General features: G+C 39.3%; 1 protein-coding gene across 2 annotated transcripts in view; it reads left to right on the forward strand.

Annotated features, from left to right (window-relative positions):
• AP1AR (adaptor related protein complex 1 associated regulatory protein) overlaps nucleotides 1–23,679 on the forward strand; it is a 35,969-nt gene that overhangs the window by 9,953 nt on the left and 2,337 nt on the right. The window contains exons 2-9 of one of the 2 annotated variants that reach the window (XM_054030069.1): nucleotides 1,441–1,489; nucleotides 3,534–3,560; nucleotides 6,331–6,356; nucleotides 10,954–11,050; nucleotides 11,870–11,968; nucleotides 15,273–15,334; nucleotides 16,528–16,601; nucleotides 17,602–17,730. In XM_054030069.1, coding sequence (XP_053886044.1) covers nucleotides 1,441–1,489; nucleotides 3,534–3,560; nucleotides 6,331–6,356; nucleotides 10,954–11,050; nucleotides 11,870–11,968; nucleotides 15,273–15,334; nucleotides 16,528–16,601; nucleotides 17,602–17,730 — 563 coding nt within the window. The remainder of the gene's footprint in view (nucleotides 1–1,440; nucleotides 1,490–3,533; nucleotides 3,561–6,330; nucleotides 6,357–10,953; nucleotides 11,051–11,869; nucleotides 11,969–15,272; nucleotides 15,335–16,527; nucleotides 16,602–17,601; nucleotides 17,731–23,679) is intronic. The other variant, XM_054030070.1, reaches the window with a different exon arrangement.

Genomic DNA, 23,679 nt, shown 5'->3' on the forward strand with positions numbered 1-23,679 from the left:
ATATAAGGCATCCCCCCAATAATAAGACCTCTCCGATAATAAGGCATCCACCGATAATAAGGCATTTTTCATTTCTGAAAAATAAGACATCCCCTGAAAATAAGACCTAGCGCATCTTTGGGAGCAAAAATTAATATAAGACACTGTCTTATTTTCGGGGAAACAGGGTAGCTGTTTTCTCAAAACTCTCGGAGACTATTCCACAGCCTAGTACATCTCACCAGTCTAGAAGTTTTCCTAGTGTCAGCCTAAATTTTTCTTTTCTTAATTTCACTCTTTCTTTTTTAAATGTGTGGTGTGTGTGCACATGTGCTCTTTCTCTGTGGTGCAAAACATTTTGGGAGCTGAAGGTCTAGAAAAGCTCCTCTAACAATGAGAGAGAGCAGTCACGGTTGGGTTACCCTGGAAGTTATTTCTGGACAGAACAGTAGTTTTTTATTTACACCTGTGCTAGAATATATAATGTATAAATACAACCATACCTAAAACAGCAGTGGTCTGCTGTTTGAGAGCCAATATTCTGACTTAAGGGGTGATAGCCTGGAAAAAAAAGTCTTGGTTGAAAGTCTTGGATAAACTCCTTATTATACTCGCCTGACTCCTTAAGATATACTTAAGTCAGTCAGTGACTCAAAGAAAGGCTTGGATCTCTGTGGTTGCTATGCTCAACCACCCTCTGCCAAAAATGTCATTTGGTTCCCAAATTGTGATCCATGGAGTACTGGCAAGTCAAATGGTGCTGGTTTACTACCTTGTTTCTTGATGCTTTTTTTTTTTTTTTGATAAATCAGTAATCTTTCTGAAGAAACAAGAGATATAAAAGGTTAGCCCCCTAGCTACATCAGTAAACAGTCAAAGAATGACACTCTACAAGCTGGCATTTGTTACATAGAACACTGCTAGCAGGCATAATGAGTCATACCGTGAGCAATGAGTTTTTCAGAGGCTGGCCAGAATTGTGTGTCTTGAGGGAAATAGGTAAAATGTACTAAAACTGGTTAATACAGTTTAAAAATAAAAATGCTCAATGGCAGCAAATGCAAAGCAATCAGCATCCTGATACATTACTCCTTCACTGGGAAAGGAGTTTATTCTTTTTGCACCTTCCTTCCAATTTGAAAAAACGTTTTTACATCCTCAGACACAAGTATTTTTCACACTCCAGTTTGTTTCCCCTGTAATATGGTGCATCAGTTAATATAACTCTATTAATAGTTGACAGTAATAAATTAGCTTACGCCTAAACATTAAAATGAATTCACAATGGCTTTTGAAGTATTTTGCTCTTGAGCTCCTTCTAATTTTGTGATTAAAATGGTAGTGATGTAACTATCAGACCTGAATTCATTCTGTCATAAATATTTTTTTTAGAATATTTTGAGAAGATATTTGAACTGTAGAACTACTAACCTGCAATGAAATTATGGGTTTATTTTCTAGATCAAAGTATTTTAGAACATGTTCAACTGGAGAACACTTCACTATAGAGGTAAGTACTTTTTTCCCCTAAGCATTGAAACCTTTTTTTAAAAGTTGCACCCCAACCAGACTTTCTGGCACTTGTCATTGTTTACATAAAATGGAGCCTCTTAACACTATATCAGACTAATGCACTAAGTGAATCATGAAATAGTAATAGTCTTGCCATTTCTCTTGATCAAGTAAAAAGACTTAGGCATGTCAATATTCTACACTGTAATGCATATAGGAATCACAGTATTAGTTTTCTGTGCTCTGTCCAGCAGCAGATGAGACAATAGCAAAAATTCTCAAGTCCTGTCTATATTACAGCTTTCACTACTGCTATACTGGGAGTGAAATATATCACATTTTTGCCATTGTAAATGCATCCTAATTTAATCTGCTGGATCACAGAATCTGATCTGATCTCTCAAGATCCACCAACTGTGGAGGCTACTCTGTGTTGACAGGAAAATCCTGACTTTCAAGCAAGGAAGCATCTCTATCGTTGCACTATTAAAGACTATCCATTTAGCTAAGGGCAGAGTCTGTCACTTGCCTGACCTGTCAGGTTCATGGGGAATAACAGGGTTGAGTGTGTTCATAGAACATGTCAATATAGCACACATGCCCTTGTTCCAAGAACTTGAGGACAGCTCTTTCCTCAGGGTGGAACTTGGCATTGTTGGGGAGAAATTTGTAGTAGCTACAATTGCTACCTTACTTGGCTGTCAGCAAGGGAAACAGAAGGTTATGTGGACATAAAAATCTCCCCTTGTGCAGCATGAATCTGTCAGTGTGAGAGTGTTCCCTGCAACAGCAGACTGATGTGGAAAGACAGTTCTGTCCTTTTCTTAATCTCCTAGATGGCTTAGACCAGTTTCTCCTTTCCCATTTATAGTAGTTATTCTGTACCTTATAGGAACTCCTGTGAGCTGAGCTGCCCACCGATGCTAGTAGATTGACTCCACTATAGATGTAGAATGCAGTGCTGGATGGCTTCTGTTGGTTTTATTTTGATCTTTGTGATAGGTCAACCTACTGCAGTGGCTTGTGCAACTTGTAAGGCTGAATATATTTTGGATTCAGCCTTCTGTGCTTAGATCCCTTTATAAAGCACCCTAATGTTTTCATTGGCTCTTACTCCCTGATATGCAAAGTTGTCATCTTGCTTAGAATCCTGGTTTCTGTTTCAAGTAACTAATTATTCCACCTGAATTTGTTACTGTATATCCCCAATGCGGAAAGGGATGAATTGAGGTCTCTCTGTGAAAGAGGTATATCTGTGCTGCAGCTTTCCAGGACGCAGATTCGGGGAGGGGAGACTGGGACCATTTTAAGAGGTTAGGATCCATAGCTGGAAGAGAGGGTTTTCCATCTTTTGCTGAGGAAAGCTTGTATTTATTTCTTCAGAGATGTCAACGGTGCCTAGAGCTTTTGTATCGGCAATTTATTTGTTTTTATAAGTTAATTATTTTTGCCCTATGAATATTTTTCAGAAAACATGTCATGAATTTCATTTATTTTAATATTTTAGTGTTAGAGGTAGCTTGCAATACAGCTTTTGGCTATGGTGCACTTTTATACTAATATACAGTACTTCTGTGTCTCTAGTGCCTATAACTGATAGTTTTATGGCTCTTATTCATATCAGAATACGTGAGCTTGAGAGAATTAATCAGTCATTAATTAATAAAACCATAAATTACCCTCCTAGCGGAGTTGCTCGGGGCACTGTATAATACCAAATGCAATGAAATGCAACAAAACTCTTAATTCTAACTCTTACCCTCTTAATTATTACATTCTGTGTAGAAGAAAACAACTTACAAGCTATGTTTGTAGGGAAGCTGGTCACACTCCAAAAGCAATAGCTCTTCACAAAGTAGAAGATTTGATAATTGAATATTCTTGTCTTCAGCTTTAATTGGAGCAGCGTTTCCACAAAATATGCCTAATAGGTAAACATGTTGTAATTATGCTGATTTTTATTTGTGTTCATTGAAGTGTGGTGTTTGTATCGCAATAACTGCTTGTCAGTAATCTTGTATACTCTGTGTTTTTCTTTGCAGTTTGAGAATCTAGTGGAAAGTGATGAGGTAAGTACTTGGGTTTCACAATACAGCACTCAGTAATTCAACACACTTTCATACTTGTAAAAAATTTATTTGTAGTCCCAAGATCCACATCTTGCTAACCCTTCTGGCTGCAGCTAACTTCTGCATTGGTCTCTTCATAAAGGAGTTACTGGTATTTCTTTGACGCTACCGGGACTTGATTTTCTTCCTCTAGGATAGTAGTAAATAATATTTATCTGGTTATGGGGGATGGAGAGAAGTGGGACTGCAAAGGGAAGTGCAGGATTATTATAATGGGACTTATGAAAAAAATTATACCTGATAAAGATTCAGTCTGTAGGGGTATCCTACATAAGAGTAGGAATACTTGGCTAACTGTAATCTTTTGGTAAAACACAAACATTCCCCATATCAGTTGAGTAGTGGCAGTACAGCATGCTTTCATACAGAGAATCTGAGTTTGGCACCTGAACTATTATAAGCTCTAACTTGAACTGGTAGAAGCACTGGAGTCAGTGTCTTTAGCTCCATGTAGGAATGTGTGCGTTGGACTTAGTCTTTGGTAATGCCTCACTTCATTTCTGAAGCCTAACACAAGGAAGTAGTTCACTAATGCTGCAGGGAGTTGCTTTCAGTCCATCCTTCATTACTACTTTCCTTCAAAAACCTTAAGTTGCAAAGAGGGAATTTCTGTGTCAACAAGCCTCTTTTCCCAACTCCCTGGCAACTCCCAACCTCCCCCCCCCCAAAAAAAAAAAAAAAACCACCATTCAGGAGGTACAGTTATAGAACTTCTCAGGGACCTGGAGGCAGTTGGACTCTGTCCATGTGGCCCATAATGCATTCGAAGACATGCTGTCATCTGGCACAAGAGTGAAATTACTGCATATAGGGTATCGCTCTGCCCATTTTTGCTATCTAAGAATGAACTTGTTTAAATGTTGGTACTGCAAAATTTAAACAGTGACCATTACTTATCTCTTTTGCACCTTCAGTAAACAGGATTGGCATCCTTTGTGGTTCCAATGTCTGTACATAGCAGTAATCTACGAGGTGTGGGTTTATAATGGATACCAGCATAGTTCAAGTATGCTGAGGCACTAGGTCAAAAGTGGCATTTTCAACCATCTGTGAAGTGCAAATAGTTCTGTGACTGCTGCTTAGAAATGTCCTTACACAACGGCTTTAAAAAACTTTCTTAAAAATAAACGGTGGCACGTGTCAGTCACTGGTTTCTCACTTTCATAGCTTAGATCACTTTGAATAAGCCTGTTATAAGACAAGACTCCTATGTTTCATCAACGAGTATCAGGTGTGAAACAGCATGAAGGTATTTAAGAAGTCAACTCAAAGAGTTCCTCCTACACACGCATTCAGGTCTTGAGCAGTCCAGGCAAACGATGCACGTTACAACAAAGCTTAAACTTGTTCTTCATAATAATTTTAAAAACAATACTAGCTGCCTATTTAATTTTAAAAACAGCAAAAAATATCCATCTCCCTTTCCATTTCTTATAAGGAGTCTTGAAGTTTAAATCTCCTCAGTTGATAGATATGCTTGCTTTGCTCTGCTTAGCTCTTGGAAGTCCAGGGGCTCCGGACTGCAGGCCCCGTGCTGCCCGGGGTACCTAGGGACAGCTCTGTCCGCCATTAGGGATTTTTTTCCCCGAGAACTCCCTGTAACATTTCGCGAACCCCAGTTTGGGAACACTGTAGACTGACCTGAAACAAAGACCCAAGTTGCATAGGTCACCTCCTCCCAGGTTAATGTAGAATGAGGTAAACGTATCGCTGATCTGGTTGGTACAGAGTAGAAGATTCACCCAGTGGTACTGTATCCGAGCCAGACCGGAATATGAAAACTTGAAAGTTGCCTGTCTGGGCAACACACTGGAGGAATGTCAATTCAAGTTTTATGCAGTTCTCTCACTCTGCTTGTGCATAAATTGGCTCAAGTGACAAGCCATTCAAAAGGACCAAAATAGGCCTCACAACTTCACTTCCAAACAAGCACATGCTGATAATGATGGACAATATGTTGGCAAGTCATGTCAAGAAACATGGAGGTCCCTAGGTCCAAAACGCTTCAGAGGGAAACTAATGTATTTTTCACGTGGGCTGAAAAACACCCTTTTTACGCAAGAGTGCTTCACATCTGGGAGAAGGGTGATGTAAGGGGAGACTAGCTAAGTGGCCAGACTAGGAAGAGTGGAATCTTCACCATTAGGTCTTTAGGAATCTGAAGTTTTTCAGGCAGCAGCCATGCAGCTCTCTTCACCCATGGACAGTACCGAAGTTGCCCATGTTCTACTCCTGGATAAAGAGCAAAAGGTGGTGATAAGTTGCGCTATTTAACAAATGGCCCATCAGCCTGCTTTATATGTCCCATGTAGTTTCTGCATGTTGCTGGCTATCATGTGCAGGGGAGAAACCTGATCCCACCAGCTCTTTAATGGCCAAAACAAGCTGGAGACCATAAGAGAAGACCTGCCTTGTGGTCTACCTATTCAAGAAAGACCCTCCTTTCTCAGGGTGCCAGCATTCTATCACAATGCAGACAGGCTGAGACTAGCTGCCTGTTACTTAGAAAGGTGAAGATGGAAAAAGAGGATGCTTGTAGCTCATTCTGTTGGATCTCTAATTACATATGGGTGTTGCTCCTGATCTTAAAACTTTTGTCTGTGAAAGCTTGGTTGTTGTTTTTTTAATAAATGTAGATTAGTTAGTTTGTATATTTAGATGTAGATAATGGCTTATCTTAATTACATTGATTTTATTTATAATTTAACAGGGAGAAAGCCCAGGAAGCAGTCATAGGTAAGACATTGTGTTTCAAGAGCTTTTTTTTTTTTTTTATAAACTTATGTCCTCTTCCATCATGCCAGTCAAGTTACATATGACCAGCAAAATTCATACTGACTTTTCACTTAACTGATGCCTGAAAATTCTAATGCCAGACAGTTACCCAACTTCAGTGAATAACTGTGAACTTACAAGATACTAATATTTGTGGTGGTAATTTATTTTAATATAGTTTTAAAATACTTTTTAATGGAGTTTAGTCAACAGTAAATCCATAATTTTTTTGTAACCCACCTGATTTTTATATTTAATTCTGAAATGATGAACCCACACTTTACATCTGCTAGTTTTGCAAAGCTTACATGTATGTGGCATTCACAACCACTTGGCGCTGACTAACACCGCAAATAGCACCACAACCACAGGGGGATGTTCTTCTTCACTGCCTTTGGGGCACGTGCATAGACTGTGCGGTGAGGATGATAGGAAGCAAGAGGCAGTGATCTTGAAGGGGCGAGGATGGAGGGTCCCAGAGCTCAAGCTCCAGCCCCAGCCCAAACATCTACACAGCAATTTTTTTTAGACCCGCAAGCCCAAATCAACTGACCTGGGTCAGCCACGGCTGTGCCAGGGGTCTTCTATCCCTGAGTAGTGTACCTTTAGAGTGTTTTGTGCAGTTACGGCAGCCTGTGGCTTGGGTATTGAGTCTAGCACCCCAGACTTCACAGTCAGTCACTGGAGTTTGCCTGCTATCAGACCCTCACTGCACAGCTTGCAGGGGAGGAAAAGCCAGAGAGGCAGTGGCAGAAGAGGACAGGGGGAATGCAATGGAGGAAGATCATCCCCGGAAGGTCCGGGCCCACGTCTGGCCAAGGTAATTAAGGACCATAGGTAGCTTTCCCAGGACTGATCCTCCCCTTCTCTGTGCTTGAGAGTGGGGGTCAGGAATACAATAAGGAGGGCTGTAGAGAGGTCCCGGTTTCATGGAGGTGGGGAGGCAGGGATAGAGGTCTTGGACTGGTTCTGGAAGTGGGGAGAGGGAAAGGTCCCAGTTTCTGGGTGGGGTGGGGGGTCCCTATTGCTCTAACATTCACAGAAGTGTATCTAAAATTCATGACAAGCATTCAAAGTGCTAGGCTAGACGAGTCCCCCTTCCCCAACTGTATTTAGCTTTACACCTTTGGCACTAGAGGCTGATCCAAGCAACATTCTTAATTTTTTTTTCATAAACACCCCAAAAAATCTCAAAGTAGGTTGGCATCTGAGTCAATAGAAGGACTTCAAATAAATCAGTATAAAGCAACAATTTTTTTCAGTAGTTTAGAACAGAAAAATCTTAAATATCTTGAAGTATCCTTCTAAATTTTAAAAGTTTCAACTTCTTTAAAAGGCTTTGGCACTTGGCTTTTTGTTTTCCTCACAGGTATTCAACTTTGTTCACAATGTAGATATTTTCTAAATATATATTTCAGTGATTCTGCATACAAATATTTTTAAACTTAATTGCATGTTAGTAAATTAATTGAAGGTAGATCTGTATAATATACAGCAAGATTGCTGATGTTTGAGTTTATTAAACATTTACTTTATTTAAACTACTGGTGCAAAGTTAAAAACAAGTAGTCTTTATTTATGCATACAAAGATAAAACAGTGCAGAAGCTTTGTCTGCATTTCCTTTACCTGACTTTCTTAAATATCATGCTTTTTTAAACCTGTAGCTTTGGTTTTTGTACTGTAGGTCAATTTAAAAAAAAAAAAATCCCCCTCTAACATCCACAAAAAATAGTTTGATAAACATTCCGCTAGTTGTGGGGGGAAATCTGGACACGAACAAGGTTCCAGTGAATTCCCCACTGCTCTATAATCCTACAGACTTATACCACTCACTCAATCTTAACTTGGTCCCCTAATATTTGCAAAAGTATATACAAATGTTACAATAACAAATTACTAAAATTATAAAATCTTTCTATTCCATGAATTCATATCCAACATGCTATAACATTTAATATGTCCTGCAATGTTATCTAGGGTTACCATACGTCCTCTTTTTCCCGGACATGTCCGGCTTTTCAGCAATCAAACCCCCGTCCGGGGGGAATTGCTGAAAAGCCACACATGTCCGGGAAAATGGCCGGCACTTCCTCTCCCCCTGTGGCTCTGCTCCACTCCTCCTCTCTCAGATTTACAGAGCCAAGCTGCCCGAGCAAGCGCTACTGGCTTCAGGCAGCACCCCCCCCCCCCGCCTCCGGACCCCGAGCCCCCAGCCAGGCACTTCTCCTACCCGGCTCCAGCTGAGCTGCTCCCACGGTGCAAGGTCCCGAGGCAGGGGGGGTGCTGCCTGAAGCCGGTAACGCTGGCTCCTGCAGCTCTGCTCTGTAAGTCTGAGGGGGCGGAGCCGAGCAGCTCAGTTGGAGCCGGGGGAAGGGACGTGTCCAGCCAGCTCTGGGTCCTGAGGTAGGGGAGGGCTGCCAGAAGCCAGCAGCTCGGCTCTTACAGTCTGAGCTGGGAGGAGCAGCTCAGGTGGAGCCCAGGTAGGAGAAGTGCCTGAAGCCGGTAGCACTAGGGCAGCTTGGCTCTTAAACAGAGCCGAAGAGTCAGGGAGCAGCAAAGCTGGGAGTACCATGCGCCGCTGATTGCACAGGTGGGGGGCAGCGCTGGGGGAGCTGCTCCGGGGAGTCGCCAAAAAGCACTGACTGTGGTGGGGGAGGAGGGGAGGGCAGTGTGAGAAAGGCAGGAGTGTGCAGAGGGATCAGAGCTCTGGCTGCGATGGGCATCGGGCTGCCTTGCCTGCAAGTGGATCAGAGCTCCTGGGGCTGGGGTGTGCTGTATGGCACTCAGCTCCCTATTTGTGATGAGACACAGCAGTGTGGTGGATCACTGCGAAATACCTGCCCAATCAGAGCTGCGGGGGCAGGGCTTGCAGGGGCTGGCTCCGACAGCTCCCATTGGAGCTTTTCCCAGCCAATGGGAGCCTCTGAGCTTGGCTTGTGGCGGGCCAAGCACGTGGAGACCCTGGCTGCCCCTGATCCTAGGAGCAAACACAATGCCAAAACGAAAATACAAAGTTCACTACATATAAAGAATTACGTTTTAGAATTAAAGAATTAAATAGCTCAAAATGTCCGGGATTTTACCGGGCAGGGAGGAGAACTGGGTGCTCCAAGGCATCTGGGGAGCTGGGAAACAGAACAGTGTGAGCTGCGTGTCCTGACCGCTCCCAAAAACTGAGGGCCGGGGCAGATCCTCCACTGAGCAGCTTCATTAAAGTCATGGGAGTCTATACTAGTGGAGTGCCTGACTTTAGAATTGGTGCAGCTGTTTCGTGTGGCTGGGAGGGAGGAGGGGGAATGTGGGGTGCTCAGGGGAGGGGGCGGAGACTTTGGGGAAGGGGTTGGAATGGGGACAGGGAAGGGGCGGAGTTGGGCGGGGCCGGGGGTGGGGAAAGGGGTGGGACCGGGGGAGGGGAAGGGGCGGAGTTGGGGCGGGGCCGGGGCCCCATGGAGTGTCCTCTTTTTTCAATGTTCAAATATGGTAACCCTAATGTTATCACTTGATTCTGCAACTTCAACGGGCGCCGTGTTGGCACAACAACTTGTCTTCAAGAGTGGGGCCTTGCTCCCTGTGAAACACTGCGTGTTCCTTGCTTAGTTGCTACATAATACAAAGTGCACATATGGTTACATAATTTTAGGACACGGTATAATCAACATGAAACCAGAGCCTCCATTCCAGTTCTTTTAATAAAAACATTGTTCTGCTCCTCCTACACTTTGATCTGAGAGAATATTTTGAGCTCGGATATAACTTCAGTTACCCTGGGACTACTTTCCTTTTGAAATCTTTACTACATATTAAATAATATGTAATCAAACATATGTCCAATATTTCTATTAGAGAATAGAAAAAGGGGACACAATTAAATAGGATGGGACAGCAGTGAGTAAAAGTTCATACAGCACTGAGAAATTAGTTGAAATCTTTCAATCTTAATTTCAAGGCTTTTATCCTTCTCTTAAAAGGGGCATAATTTTTGTAAAGGGTGAATTCTTTTTTGGGGGGAATGCCATTTCATTTAAATACACTTTAATATCACATTGCCTTTAATAAATGTGTTATCGTGGGGATGTAGAGATAAATAGTAATGCACGACAAGCTGGGGTGTAAATCTACCTTGCTGTGCATTAACTGTCTGTGTGGACCACACTCTAAAAGTTCCCTAGAGTGTACTTTGATCTACTTCCATTTCACTAGGGAAGATTTAATGCACAGTAACAGGGTCCACATGACAGTTAGTGCATGGCATATGGGTATTAGGTAGATTTACACCCCAATTTGCTGTGCATTAACTGTTCGTTTAGGTAAGCCTTGTAACTTTAAACCTTGTTTTAGATATGAACTGTACTTTCAGCCTGCTCCTATGTTTGGATTAAGGGGCCAATCAAGTTAAAACTTCAGATCAGAAGACTGGCTGAACAATTCAGAATTATAAATTAACTGCTTTCTTCTTTCCCTCATTAGTGTACTTCCATTTATTAGGCTTGTCTTATTAGTTCCAAGTCTAACTAATAATTTACTAAAGAGTGCCACTGTTTTTTCTCCCTCTTCAGACCTCTGACGGAGGAAGAAATTGCTGATCTGAGAGAGAGACATTATGATTCCATTGCTGAAAAACAGAGAGCATTTGATATGAAACTTCAGTCCGAGGTAGATAATTATGGTGGTTGTATGACTTGGATAATTTTATGATTACAAATAATGGCCTAAACAAGCAAAACAAGTTTTAATTTGTGGCAAATCATTGTTCTTGCATTTATTGGTTAACAGAATTTTTAGTTGGCCAGGTACTGTAGCTGTGCAATTAAATTTGTATGAAAGATGATCACTTAATTCATTTATTGCTTAATTAAATGGAAAATATAATAAGATAGATAGTCCTCTATAGAGAGCTGTTTAAATTCAAAATATGCCAGCCTTTTTCCTTTGGAAAGGAAAAATGTGCTATGTATTTTATTCAGCTTATTTAGTGGGGAGGGACAAAAAAATTTTTTTTTTTTTTTTTTTAATGAAAGAACCTAATTCATCACGTCTGCTTTTAACATCATATCCCATTAACAATTAATGGGATATGATATGGAAATCAGTGATCGCTTCCAGATGAACACCTCTTTAAATGTAATACAAATTCATCTCATGTTTAAAACTAGTTTTATAATGTATATGGTCCTCCGTAAAACACCCTTATATATTTAAAACAGCTCACTATTTTCCCAGTAGCTGTCTTTGTTTTAACAGGGTAATATATATCTGACTCAATTTCATTAGTTGTTTGAAAGAAGAAACTAGACTTGCAATACTTTGCATATAATGATGATCAAGAAAATGGTAAGAAAATCTGGTAGTTTGCTTTTTGTTTGTCTTTTTATGAGTAACTTTTTCTTTTAATTTAGTAAACTTATGTTTTTATTCATAGGAAGATAGATAGGTTCTGCTTTTGTTAACCCTTATTATTTTGTTCATATACAGTTAGCCTTACAAGAGGAGAAGTTAAGAATAGAAGAAGAGGCTTTATATGCTGCACAACGTGAAGCAGCCAGGGCAGCAAAGCAGAAAAAGCTCTTGGAGGTGAGGGGAAAAAGACCCCAATACATATCAGAGCTTCTGTTCTATATTTTTGTGTACACAGACGATCATAGCTTCATTTATTTTCTCAGAAGTAATTTCTGAGATGCAGCTTGGTTTGTAGTAGTGTCTATTTTCATGCATAGTCCCTGAAGTCTAGTATCAAGTATTTTTATAGCAGAGTAGCGCATGTGTTGCATAAAACATCTGTGCCTATGAATAGTAGCAGTGTTAAATGCCTAGTGCCTGTTGCTATTGAGATTGGAGTCAGCTGACACTTAGCCTGGATGTCTTTAAAAAAAAAAATGGCTTTTTGTTTTCTGTTTATCCAGTAGACAGTTGCTGGTCTGTCTTCTGTGATACTTTGACTTCTTCATGCAAGTGTGGTTATATGAATAATAAAAATCATACTGTATTTTAGCCCATAATTGTTAGTACATACATTTTTCATCTCAATTCATTAACTAAAAGATAACGAGTATAAATTGTCTAATTATACGAAGTGGCTGCAAATTTAAAAGAACACTTAGAACTGTATGTCTGACTTTTTTCAACATCCATTTAAATGCTGTTTGTGACAGTGGTTACAGTATGCCCAAGAGAACAAAACTTCTCAAACACAGTTTACATGTTAATTACAGACCATTTTAAAACCCCAGGGGTAGACTCACTGAAGAAAGTTAAACTCATGAAAAATGAATCCCTGCAGTCATTAGGTGGGAGCCCATTTTAGGACTAACTACCATTCAACCTTTTCTTATTGAAAAGTTAATGCAGTAGTTCACTAAATGAGCAGTGCCACCAGCAAGAGTCTGACATGATGATCATGGCCAGCTCACAGTTCATGGGACACTGTAGGGCAAAGATGAGATCTAGTTTTCTTCCAGTATCAAATGTTCCCAAATAGTTTCGAGATGCCTTTCCAGCATTTTTTCCTCTTTGCTATTCTCTATTCTTTCTCAATGGGTTTTTCTCGCCTTCTGCTTTTTTTTTTTATTCTTCTGTCTTTGGTCTCTTTAAGGTCACCATCAGTAATTTGTTTTACGCATAGGACTGTAAAAGTTCTTCTGGAGAAACCCTACCAAATGCCCTGTTCTGAAAACTGATCTTTCTTACCCAGATCCTAGGACATCTATAATGCACCTTTTTGTTTTTAAACAGACTACCTTGTTGAAAAAGGTTGAATGACATTAATCAACAGGGAGCGGAGATGGGGAGGAAACTAGTTACTCTTCAAAAAGTCTCTAAATCTTATTTTTGTTTTTTAGTTAAAAATATAGTCATGTGGCTACAATTAAAAGAAAACGGTAGAGTTCTAATCTTGTTTTAACCATCTTAAAAGCACGTTTCAGGGATATGAGCTCAAGTTCTGACATGGTCCAAATAAACTAGAATTCAGTTATATAAAATTCACAATCCAACTCTTATGTCTGCCAGAAACTCCATGCTTGGGTCAGGCATCAGTCTGTTAATTCAACAAACAGGTGAATCATTGGAAATATGACAACATATGAACCTGATTTGACCACTGTTGCTTACGTTAAATACATCTTGTATAGTTCATTTGTTTCTAATAGAAATACAGGTTAAGGTACTAAATGTGAGTACAGGTGACATAATCAAGTTCTGCAAAGCAAAACAATAATTTTGAAATACTTGCGTATCCTGGGATTTACCTTCTAATTTATAGAACAAGTTTAAAGATGGATCTGCTTCATACAGTAGAAACCAAACATCCAACTTTGCTTAATACACCTCTACCCCGATATAACGCTGTCCTCGGGAGCCAAAAAATCTTACTGAGTTATAGGTGAAACCGCATTAAATCAAACTCGCTTTGATCCGCCCTCCTGGAGCGCTGCTTTACCACGTTATATCCGAATTTGTGTTATATCGGGTCACGTTATATCGGGGTGGAGGTGTATATGTGATCCTTTTCTTCCTCCTATCCACCTTCTCTCATTCGCCAAGTATTAATAAGAAATGCACTTTCTCCATAACTTCCCAGTTCCTCACTACATTCAGAATCTAGTTGTGCTAATACATTACCTGCCAGATACTCCACAGTGGGAAAATGCTTTTGTGCCAAGAAAAGGCATTGTCATATTGGAGTTTGGTATTAAATACAAATTTTCACTAGACCCATTCAGCCCTTCAGAAAGAGCTCTACTACAGCCATGTTAAAGTGCTTGAATTAATCTTTTGTTTTACTACTCACACTTTTGTCCTTTTTCTCTCCTTTATGTGCCTGAGAAAATATATTTGCTAAACACCTGGGCTCTCGCTACTAAAAATTAAACTTGCTCATTTCATTTCAGCTTTCTATATAATCAAAGTGAAGTCACACAGATTAATTTAATTAAATCAGTTATGAAACTGACCAGCAGGTACCTGGCTGGCCTTACATTTTTATCCACAAATTTTTCTCTCTGGGATTGTGGGGATGGAGATGTTAGTCATCTTAAAACCAAAAACTGTTCAAAAATGAGTGAAACCCTATGCCCATAAGATATACATCTTGAGGCCATAAAAGGAATCCTATTACTAGGTTGTATCTCATATTCTCAATCTGTTTACACATAAGGATACAAAGAAGGCTTTAAACTGCAGAATTTAAAGGAACCAACAAATAGTAAAGTTTTTGTTCATGCAAATCAAACACTTTATCCTGATATATAAAAATAGAAATATATGTGGCAATATTCCTTGTGCTGAGGTAATGTAAGGAAATAAAATTGCTTCTTTAAAAGTAGATTTTCTTTGTCAGATTAAAGATGTTTTCTATGAAACTAAGGACAGAACAAAACATCCAAATTGTCATATCTCAACTGCTTTTAGAAAGTACTATGCTGAGATAAGAATAACTGAGAAGGAAAGACACTATGGTGAATAACCACTCTTATTTTCATGCTTGCAGGTAGGATGGTGCCTCATGATCACATTTCTTGTGTGCAAAATGGGTTAAAATGAAGAAGGTTCTTGCCCTTCAAGTTAGAAAGAACTGGTACTGCTGTGGAGAGAATATACTCATCCTCTGAGATTAAGAAGAAAAAGTTATTTTTATCTGACAAATACTTCACCTACTTAAGAATCTGTATTAATATAATCAAAGTCCTGTCTCTTTCCCAGCTGAATTGGGGGAACTGGGATAATATTTTTAGGCCTTGCAACAGGGAGGTAGTCGATCCCAGGAGGTTGAAACTTGTTTTAATATTTTTAACTATAATATGAAAGGTATTAAGTCTGTTTCTTCAGAGTGATTTTTGAAAACTTCCTGATATATGACAACTTACACTTTGTTTGGTAGCCACATAGACTGCAGAGGATTATGCAGCGAGCACCAGCAGCTAATAATGGAGAATATCAAAGGTAAGATGTGAAACAAAATACTATTTTTTTATTAATGACTAGTAGTGGGGGAGTTTTCAGCAAATGAGGATGTGTTCTTTCCCATCTTCCCCCATCTGGCTGTTTCAAATAAGGGATATTTTTATTCTGAAAATGCTGTTTTCCCCTCGCCACTAAAAAGTAGCCATTCTTGCATGTCATCATCATACTTACACACCATATTGCATTCCTACTGCCATCCTCTGGAGTTACTGGAATTATGCATGCAAAATGCTATTCCAGTCTAGAGTTACCTGAGTTATCCCTTTATCTGATGTCTTTCATGATTCAAATTTGAAATCTGCATTATAACTGTAAGTGAATCAAACCTGTAATAGAATGGTGTCAGAGCTTTGTGCTCTCTGCTGTCACAAAACATTTTGTTAGTGAAAATAAACTCATGATTTTCATTAGCACTAGTATGGGGAGAGGTGGCAGTGGAGGGAATCAAAGAAACAATATTGGGAGCAAATGCGGGAAGAAAGTGAGGCAAGCAACCACATTTTGAATGGATCAGAGGGGAATTATATACTTGTTAAGGAGACCAGAGAGAAGATGGTTGCGGTAATCACAGTGAGAGATGAAGAAAGCCTGAACTAGTTTTAGCTGTGTGCATGGGGTGTGAGAGGGGGGATTTTTGAAATACCATGGAGGAAGAAAATGAGGATTTGGATACTGAATGCATAGGGTAAATGAGAGAGAGGAGTCAAAGATAAACTGCCAGGTTATGGGTCTGAGATGACAGAGATGAAGGTAGTGTTAGTGGTGAAAGAGAATGAGGGAAGAGGAGTGGATATGGGAGGAAGGTTCAGGGAGTCCAATTTTAGCTATGTTACGTTACCTGCAAGTTATCAAAGGAGATGTTAGAGAGCAGGGATGTAAGATTGGAAGGAAGGAGACAAATATGTAGTGGAATGTAATTTTGCAAGTCATCTGTATAAAGATGGTAGCTGAAACTGCATGAGCAGACATGATTTCTTAAGGTTAACAAGAGGGTGCCATGTACAATGCTCTGTGAGATCCCCATGAAAAGTGAGATATGAGAACCTATTTAAAGATGCTAATTCATGTAGACTTTTTAAAATGGTGAACCTATAAATATGCTAGAAAACTGTAAATGCTAGGCTTGATCACTGATACCTCTGGATGTAATAAGCAAAATGTTGTTTTTACAGCTCAGTGGCAGAAGAGGAGTTTGATTGTTCTTTGAGAAATATAAAGCTCCACTATGAAGCTTTTCGAAGTAGCAGTAAGTGATTTTCAAAATACATTTTGAAATTAGATGTTCTATAAATAACCGTGGAGCAAATTGTGTTTGAATAGCCTTCTCCGAAGAAAAATCTCCTTGTTTTCCCACGTTTGGGTCTATACTTCTGTATAAGACAAGGTAGGAACTTCTGTTCCTCTTGGATTTTTGAGATTTGGAGGCATCTGGAGATGTACTTCATATACCCTTTAGACAGGTGCCTGTACTGTATCCAGCACTCAAAGTTGTTTCATCTAATAAAACGAGTTTTGAATTAGCACCCAAACTGAGCTCCTCAGGCTGACTTCTACTGGCTATTGAGGGTTTTCCAGGCACTGAAGTGGCACTGTCCCACAGAGAGATCCAGAGAACACCTAGGTGTTGCAGGAGAAGGTCCTGTATATCAGTGGTTTTCAACCTGTGGTCCGTAGATTCCTGAGGGTCCGCAGACTATGTAAGATTTCCATTCCAAATTTTTTAGGGTTCTGCAAATGAGAAAAGGTTGAAAGCCATTGCTGTATATGGTACTCTCACCCTTGAATCAGTTCTGACCCAGTACCCCATTATCTTATTAATGGGCTTTACATTGTTGGAAGCGCAGTCTCTGAAGTGTAAAAAGAGTATCTGGCTGCTTGTAATTAAGGATCCTGTAGAACTCTAGAAATCCTTGTTAACCCTGGCCAGATTCCAACTTGGATAATTGCATTCTATGTCTAAATCCCTATGTAGTTTTAATTGGATACAGTATTCTTCACTGTCGTACCTTAATTGTTTAATGTTGTGAACTGTTAAAAAGCTGTTGTATGCTCTCCCAAAGGAGGATACATTTCATTAAATTGGTGGATTGAAGTGATTCATCAAATAGTGATGCTGAGGTTTAATTTTAGTTGGTTTGCAAGGTGCTTAGATTCTAAGTAAAAGTTGCTGTGGATATGTGATAGTTTTGGCTATTAAATCTTGAACCCAAATATGTATGTGAATTAAAAACCCCTTCTTGATGTAGGACTTTCATCTGATGCTACCATTCCGACACCAAACACGGAGAGCAGCTGTGACTTAATGACCAAAACAAAATCAACAAGTGGAAATGATGACAGCACTTCACTAGATCTAGAGTGGGAAGATGAAGAAGGTACTTACTCTGTCATACAGTACTGTTTGTCATACAAACCTTGTATAGGTCAAAAACATTAACCATTTCAATGACTGTGTGTAGTTTGACAACACCAAAAAATGCTGTTTCTGCTAAAGAAGAAAATGGCTTAAAACATTTTAAGCCTGCTTTTTTAAATGTGTGATTTATTCTCTTTTAAGATCACACTGGTGGTGAAGATGATGATTTTGTCATAGGAAGATTAGCTTAAATGCGCTTATTAGAATAACTCTAATATTTTCACGTGTCTGAGCAATGAAAACTAAGTTCCTTAGAGTCTTTAGCAAATTTGCTTCAGGTTTCAACATCGCATGGTAACCTCACTAGTAGTAAACCTGCAACAAAATAGAACAGTAAAGAAATACTGCCCCCTTGTGAGCAAGTAGCATCAGGAATTGATTATTAATGCTTGCTTTTGTTGTTTCACTACCTAGGATATAAAAATAATTAATTAAACAGGTATGCACAGACTGTTTAAAGGTAAATATATTCCTTACAATTTACGTGGGGTTTCCATTCTTCACATGCAACCCAAAAATGTAGTGATCTGGAGAAAATCTACGACTTGGTCTTAAATTCACTTTGAAAGGCAGAATTTTCTTTTAGCTCTCTAAAAATATCCAGGCTCATATTTGAGCATATTTCTATATTGGGTGAATTTCTGCTGAAGTAACCGGAGCCTAGACAGTGATTTTTTTGTATATATTGTTAAGTATCTTGGACTTTATCCATTAGTGGATTGGCAGCCAGTGCAGAGAGTTTCAGAGTAGCAGCCGTGTTAGTCTGTATCCGCAAAAAGAAGAACAGGAGTACTTGTGGCACCTTAGAGACTAACAAATTTATTAGAGCATAAGCTTTCGTGGACTACAGTGTGTATATATATCTCCTCAATATATGTTCCATTCTATATGCATCCGAAGAAGTGGGCTGTGGTCCACGAAAGCTTATGCTCTAATACATTTGTTAGTCTCTAAGGTGCCACAAGTACTCCTGTTCTTCTTAGTGCAGAGAGTGGGTGTTACATGCTCTCTTTGGCCTGCCCCACACAGAAGGCAGGGGAAAAATGCATTTTGGACTTCCTCAGGCTTCTGGGTTCCTTTCACTGTCTTTGGTAGGGCCCACTGCTATATCCAACCAAATGATTACAAAAGCATAGATGAACATGGTGGTTTACATCTGAAGGGGCGGTGCAATTTTCACCAGCCATAGCTGAGGGGGAAAATGCTGTTGTGACTGAAATAATTTTGGCAATCTCAGAGCAATAAATCTAACTAGACCACAGACTTGTGGATTGCAGTGCTTGGCAGTCTTCAACTGATAAAGCAGTTACAGATTAAGTTGGCATTTCATTGTGACCCTTGCCAGAAACATCACTTCCATTTTGATTGCGTTGATTTCTAGCCAGCTGGCTAAATAATGGAAAATTTAATCACATATAATTTGATGAAAAATTGCCAAAATTCAAAACTAAGTATTCAAGCAGTTATAATTGAGATCCCACTTTCTCCAGTAATTGAGTGATTCTGCCAATGGTGGTATGTGGAACATATGAAAAGGGAGCATATATTTAAAGTTGAATGTCATGGCTGATCACACTGCAACCCATATTATCGGATGGGCTCCCCAGTCACGTTAAATTTTGAATAGAAAAAATGGCAAGGTGGATCCTTGAGAAATCCCTGCGGGGGAGAAGGCATAGTCTTCACTGCTCTGAAACAATTAGAAAAAACTGATCATGACCATCTGAATGGATTCCATCCACCCCTTCCAAGTGTCTCAGTTGTCAGAACCACTGATGCAGTGTGGAACACTCCTGAATGTCAGAGAAGTATCAACAAAGACATCTGTCCATTTGCCCCGCATAGACTGTTTAGGTACTATGTTGATGGGTGCTATCAAAATACGTATGTAAGGGAGAGGCTAGATCTCATACCACAAAAAGCCAGAAAGGTTAGAAGGGTATGGAGAAAACTTTGCGTGCTCAAGTACTTATATATGATCTGGTTATACATTTTTGCTGTTAATGAACAGGGTATTTGTTCGATTGTAGACCAAAAGTATACCAATTTTTAAAATGGGTCTCTGCCTAATGGCCACCTAACTAGAATAAACCTTGTGAGGGAATTAAACTTTGCGTGACCGAAAGACGTTTCCAAGTTAGGGAGCTCTGAACTAAGGCTTCTGGAAATGTCTAAGTTTGTCTATATACTTTTTACTTCATCTTCAAATTAGATGATTAGTAGTGGTAGTAAATATTTATATTATGATATTGCCCTAAAGACCAAGAGTAGACCAAGGGAAGGAGATGAGGATACATCATATATCAGATGAGTATCATGAAGACACGTCAATAATAGTAATGTTGTGGTATCGTATATATTTGCAGCATATTTCATCCTGTTTGGTATAGTAAATTGTTAAAGTGTTGCAGCCAACGCAGGGGAATTCTAGATTAGTCCTTGTCCTAACAGATAAAGAGAAACTGATCTCAGGAGTAAAAGTTGATAGCTTAGGTACAAGTGATCATGACTTGATCACATTTATAATGTGCAAACAGAAGAAAGTTCAGACTAGTAAAAAATAAACCCGCACACATATATATATATATATATATATATATATATATATATATATATATATATATATATATACACACATATAGTTAGTACTTAAGTAGGGCCAATTTCACAAAGCTGAAAACAATTGTGAGCCAAATCTGCTGGGAGGAAGAATTTAATTAGAAGAATATGAATGATGATTGGGAGTCATTTAAGAACCTTACTGGATGCTCAAAAATCCACAATTGAGGAAAAAGGCTGTGCTGGTTAAAAAAACAGCATAGTTTAATGCAGAAGTGAAGGCAGCTATAAAAAATTATTTAAAACAAATGGAAGAAAAGGGGAGGTTCATAGTAATGGATATAAATCAGAAATTAGGAATTGTAAAAAATTGGTAAGTAAAGGTAAGAGATTTCTCCTTGTATCCATGACCAGCAGAGTTAAGGACATAAAGAAGTTTTTTAAATATATAAAGAATCCTGACAAAGGTATTAGTCCATTACTAGAGGGAAATGGTAGCATTATCAGTAATAATGCAAAAAAGGCAGTGTCCAAGAAATATTTCTGTTCTGCATTTGGGAGGAAACAGATGATGCAGTCTCATCTTAAAGTTACTCTTGGGAGAATTCTGTGCCAAAAAATTAAGAAGTCTGTGCACAATATTTTAAAATTCTGCATATTTTGTTTGTCAAAATAACACAATATAATCACACTAGTTTTAATTATTTTGGTAATTTATTTCAAAATACCTGTCAGCAAGTATGTCTATAACAAAATAGACAACAAAAAAAGATTAAGGAAATGTTTTTGGACAAATAGATTTACTGAGCATATTAATACAGAACTTTGAGTAATTCATTTAAACTACAATACAGAAACTTATTTCCTGGACCCCTCAGAAGCAGTGCAAAGGCTTAGGGGGAGTCAGGGGTAACGGAGGAGCTGATGGAGATGAAAATAATTTCTGGGAAGGCACCTGGATGTGGTTGTTGGATGTGGGTGGGAGAAGTATGGAACAGGTGTTTTTTGGGGGGGAGGGAGGGGGAATTGTGAGGGAATGGGGGATCCTTCTCTGTGCAGACCTTGGCTGACCCCTAGTCTCTCCCATTCAGTTAAGCACATCTGCTCCATCCCCATGTGTCCCTGTACCCCCCACTTCCATTTAGGCCCTGCCCTAGTCTGTTCCCCTCCCCCTCCCATATCCCATGCCTTCTCACCTGGCCCCACAGGCAGGGCACTGTGAGGAATGCAGCCTTTCTGAGGAATGCAGCCTCTCTGCCTTCCTATCCACTACTGCCTGTTACATCCAGTGAGCCGGCTGCCCTTTGTTCTGGTGCCACAGCACCCCCGGTAGGCGAAAGATGTAACTACAGTGGCTCTCTGGCAGAATGTATTTTCTGCAGAGGGGAAAAAAAAAATCTGCAGGGGACACGAATTCTGTGTGTGTGCAGTGTTGCAGAATTCTCCCAGGTGTATACAGTGATGGTAACACTCTTTCCATTTCACTAGTGTCTCTGTAAGTTGTTAAACAGAAGCTACTAAAGTTGGCATTTTAAAATCAGCGAGTCTAGATAACTTGCATCCAAGAGTTTTAAAAGAGCATGCTGAAGAGCTCATTAAACTGTTAATGTTGATTTTCAATGAGTCTTTGAATACCGGGGAAGTTCCAGAAGACTGGAAGAAAGCTAATTTTTTAAAAGGGTAAATGGGATGACCTAGGTATTCATAGGCCCATCAACCTGACGTCAATCCCAGGCAAAACAGAGTAGCTGATATGGGATTCAGTATAAGTTTATGAAAAATATATCCTGTCAAACTAACTTGATATCTGTTTTTGATGAGATTACAAAGTTTGGTTGATTAAAGGTAATAGTGTTGATGTAATATACTTAGACTTCTATAAGGCATTTTACTTGGTACCGCACAACATTTTGATTCAAAAACTAAAATGATATAAAATTAACATGGCACATATTAAATGGATTACAAACTGGCTAAATGATAGGCCTCAAAATGGAAATGTAAAAGGTGGATAGAGTGCGTATGTCTCCAGTAGGATCCTGTGGGAATTGGTTCTTGGCCCTGTGCTATTTAACATCTTTATCAATGACCTGGGAGAAAACACAAAATCATCACTGATAAAGTTTGCAGATGATACAGATTGGGGATGTGGTAAATAATGAAGAAGACAGGTCATTGATTCGGAGTGATCTAGATTGCTGGAGGACAGTTTATCAAGCAAACAATAACATATAGCCATATTAAAACACATAATGTATATATCTTGGAACAAAGAACATAGGCCATACTTACAGGATGGGGAACTCTATTCTGGGAAGCAAGGACTCAGAGGGAACCAGTGACTTAGAAAAAGATTTGGGGGTTGTGGTGGACAATCAGCTGAACATGAACTCCCAATGTGGCGCTGTGGCCAAAATAGCCAACGCAATCCTGGGATGCATAAACGGGAATCTCAAGTAGGGTTGTAAAATAGATGTAAAATAACTTCTGTATTTGGCATTGTGCAACCACTCCTGAAATACTGTGTCCAGTTCTGGTGTCCATAATTCAAGGAGAATATTGATAAATTGGAGAGGGTTCAGAGAAGAGCCATGATAATGATTCAAGGATTGGAAAACATGCCTTATAGTGATAGACTCAAGAAGCTCAATATATTTAGCTTAACAAAGAGAAGGTTAAGGGGTGACTTGATTAGTCTGTAAGTACCTACATGAGGAATACACATTTAATAATGGGTTCTTCAATCTAGCATAGGACGGTATAACATGATTCAATGGCTAGAAGTTGAAGCTAGACAAATTCAGACTGTAAATAAGGCATAAACTTTTAACAGAGTAATTAACCATTGGAACAATTTACCATCACTGATATTTTTTAAATCAAAATTTGATCTTTTTCTAAAAGATTTGCTCTAGGAATTATTTTGGGGAAGTTCTATGGCCTATGTTATACAGGAGGACAGGCTAAATTATCACAATGGTCCCTTCTGGCCTTGGAATCTATGAATTTACTGATATTGTCTATTCTTGCTCTGAATATCTTTATGGTAAACAAGTTGTCACATATAGTTAACGTGGAACTGCAATAAAGTTACACTGTCATTTCACCCTGTTAACAGTGTAACTTGTTAAAGGATACTGTGTATCTTTCTTGATGACACCTTCAGTGAAGTGTCAGTAGCAAAGGAACAAAGAGATTGAAATATTGCTAAACTTCACAAGTACCCAGTGAGTGGATGTAAACTTTTTCCTGGAATCTCAAGTGCTAAAGGGTGTTCATTATATAAATAGCATACTACAAGTGAAGCAGAATCACTGCAGTAATCCAAGTTTAAAATGAGAGGGATTTA

Source organism: Malaclemys terrapin, chromosome 5 (assembly GCF_027887155.1).
Source record: "Malaclemys terrapin pileata isolate rMalTer1 chromosome 5, rMalTer1.hap1, whole genome shotgun sequence".
Taxonomy (NCBI): domain Eukaryota; kingdom Metazoa; phylum Chordata; order Testudines; family Emydidae; genus Malaclemys; species Malaclemys terrapin.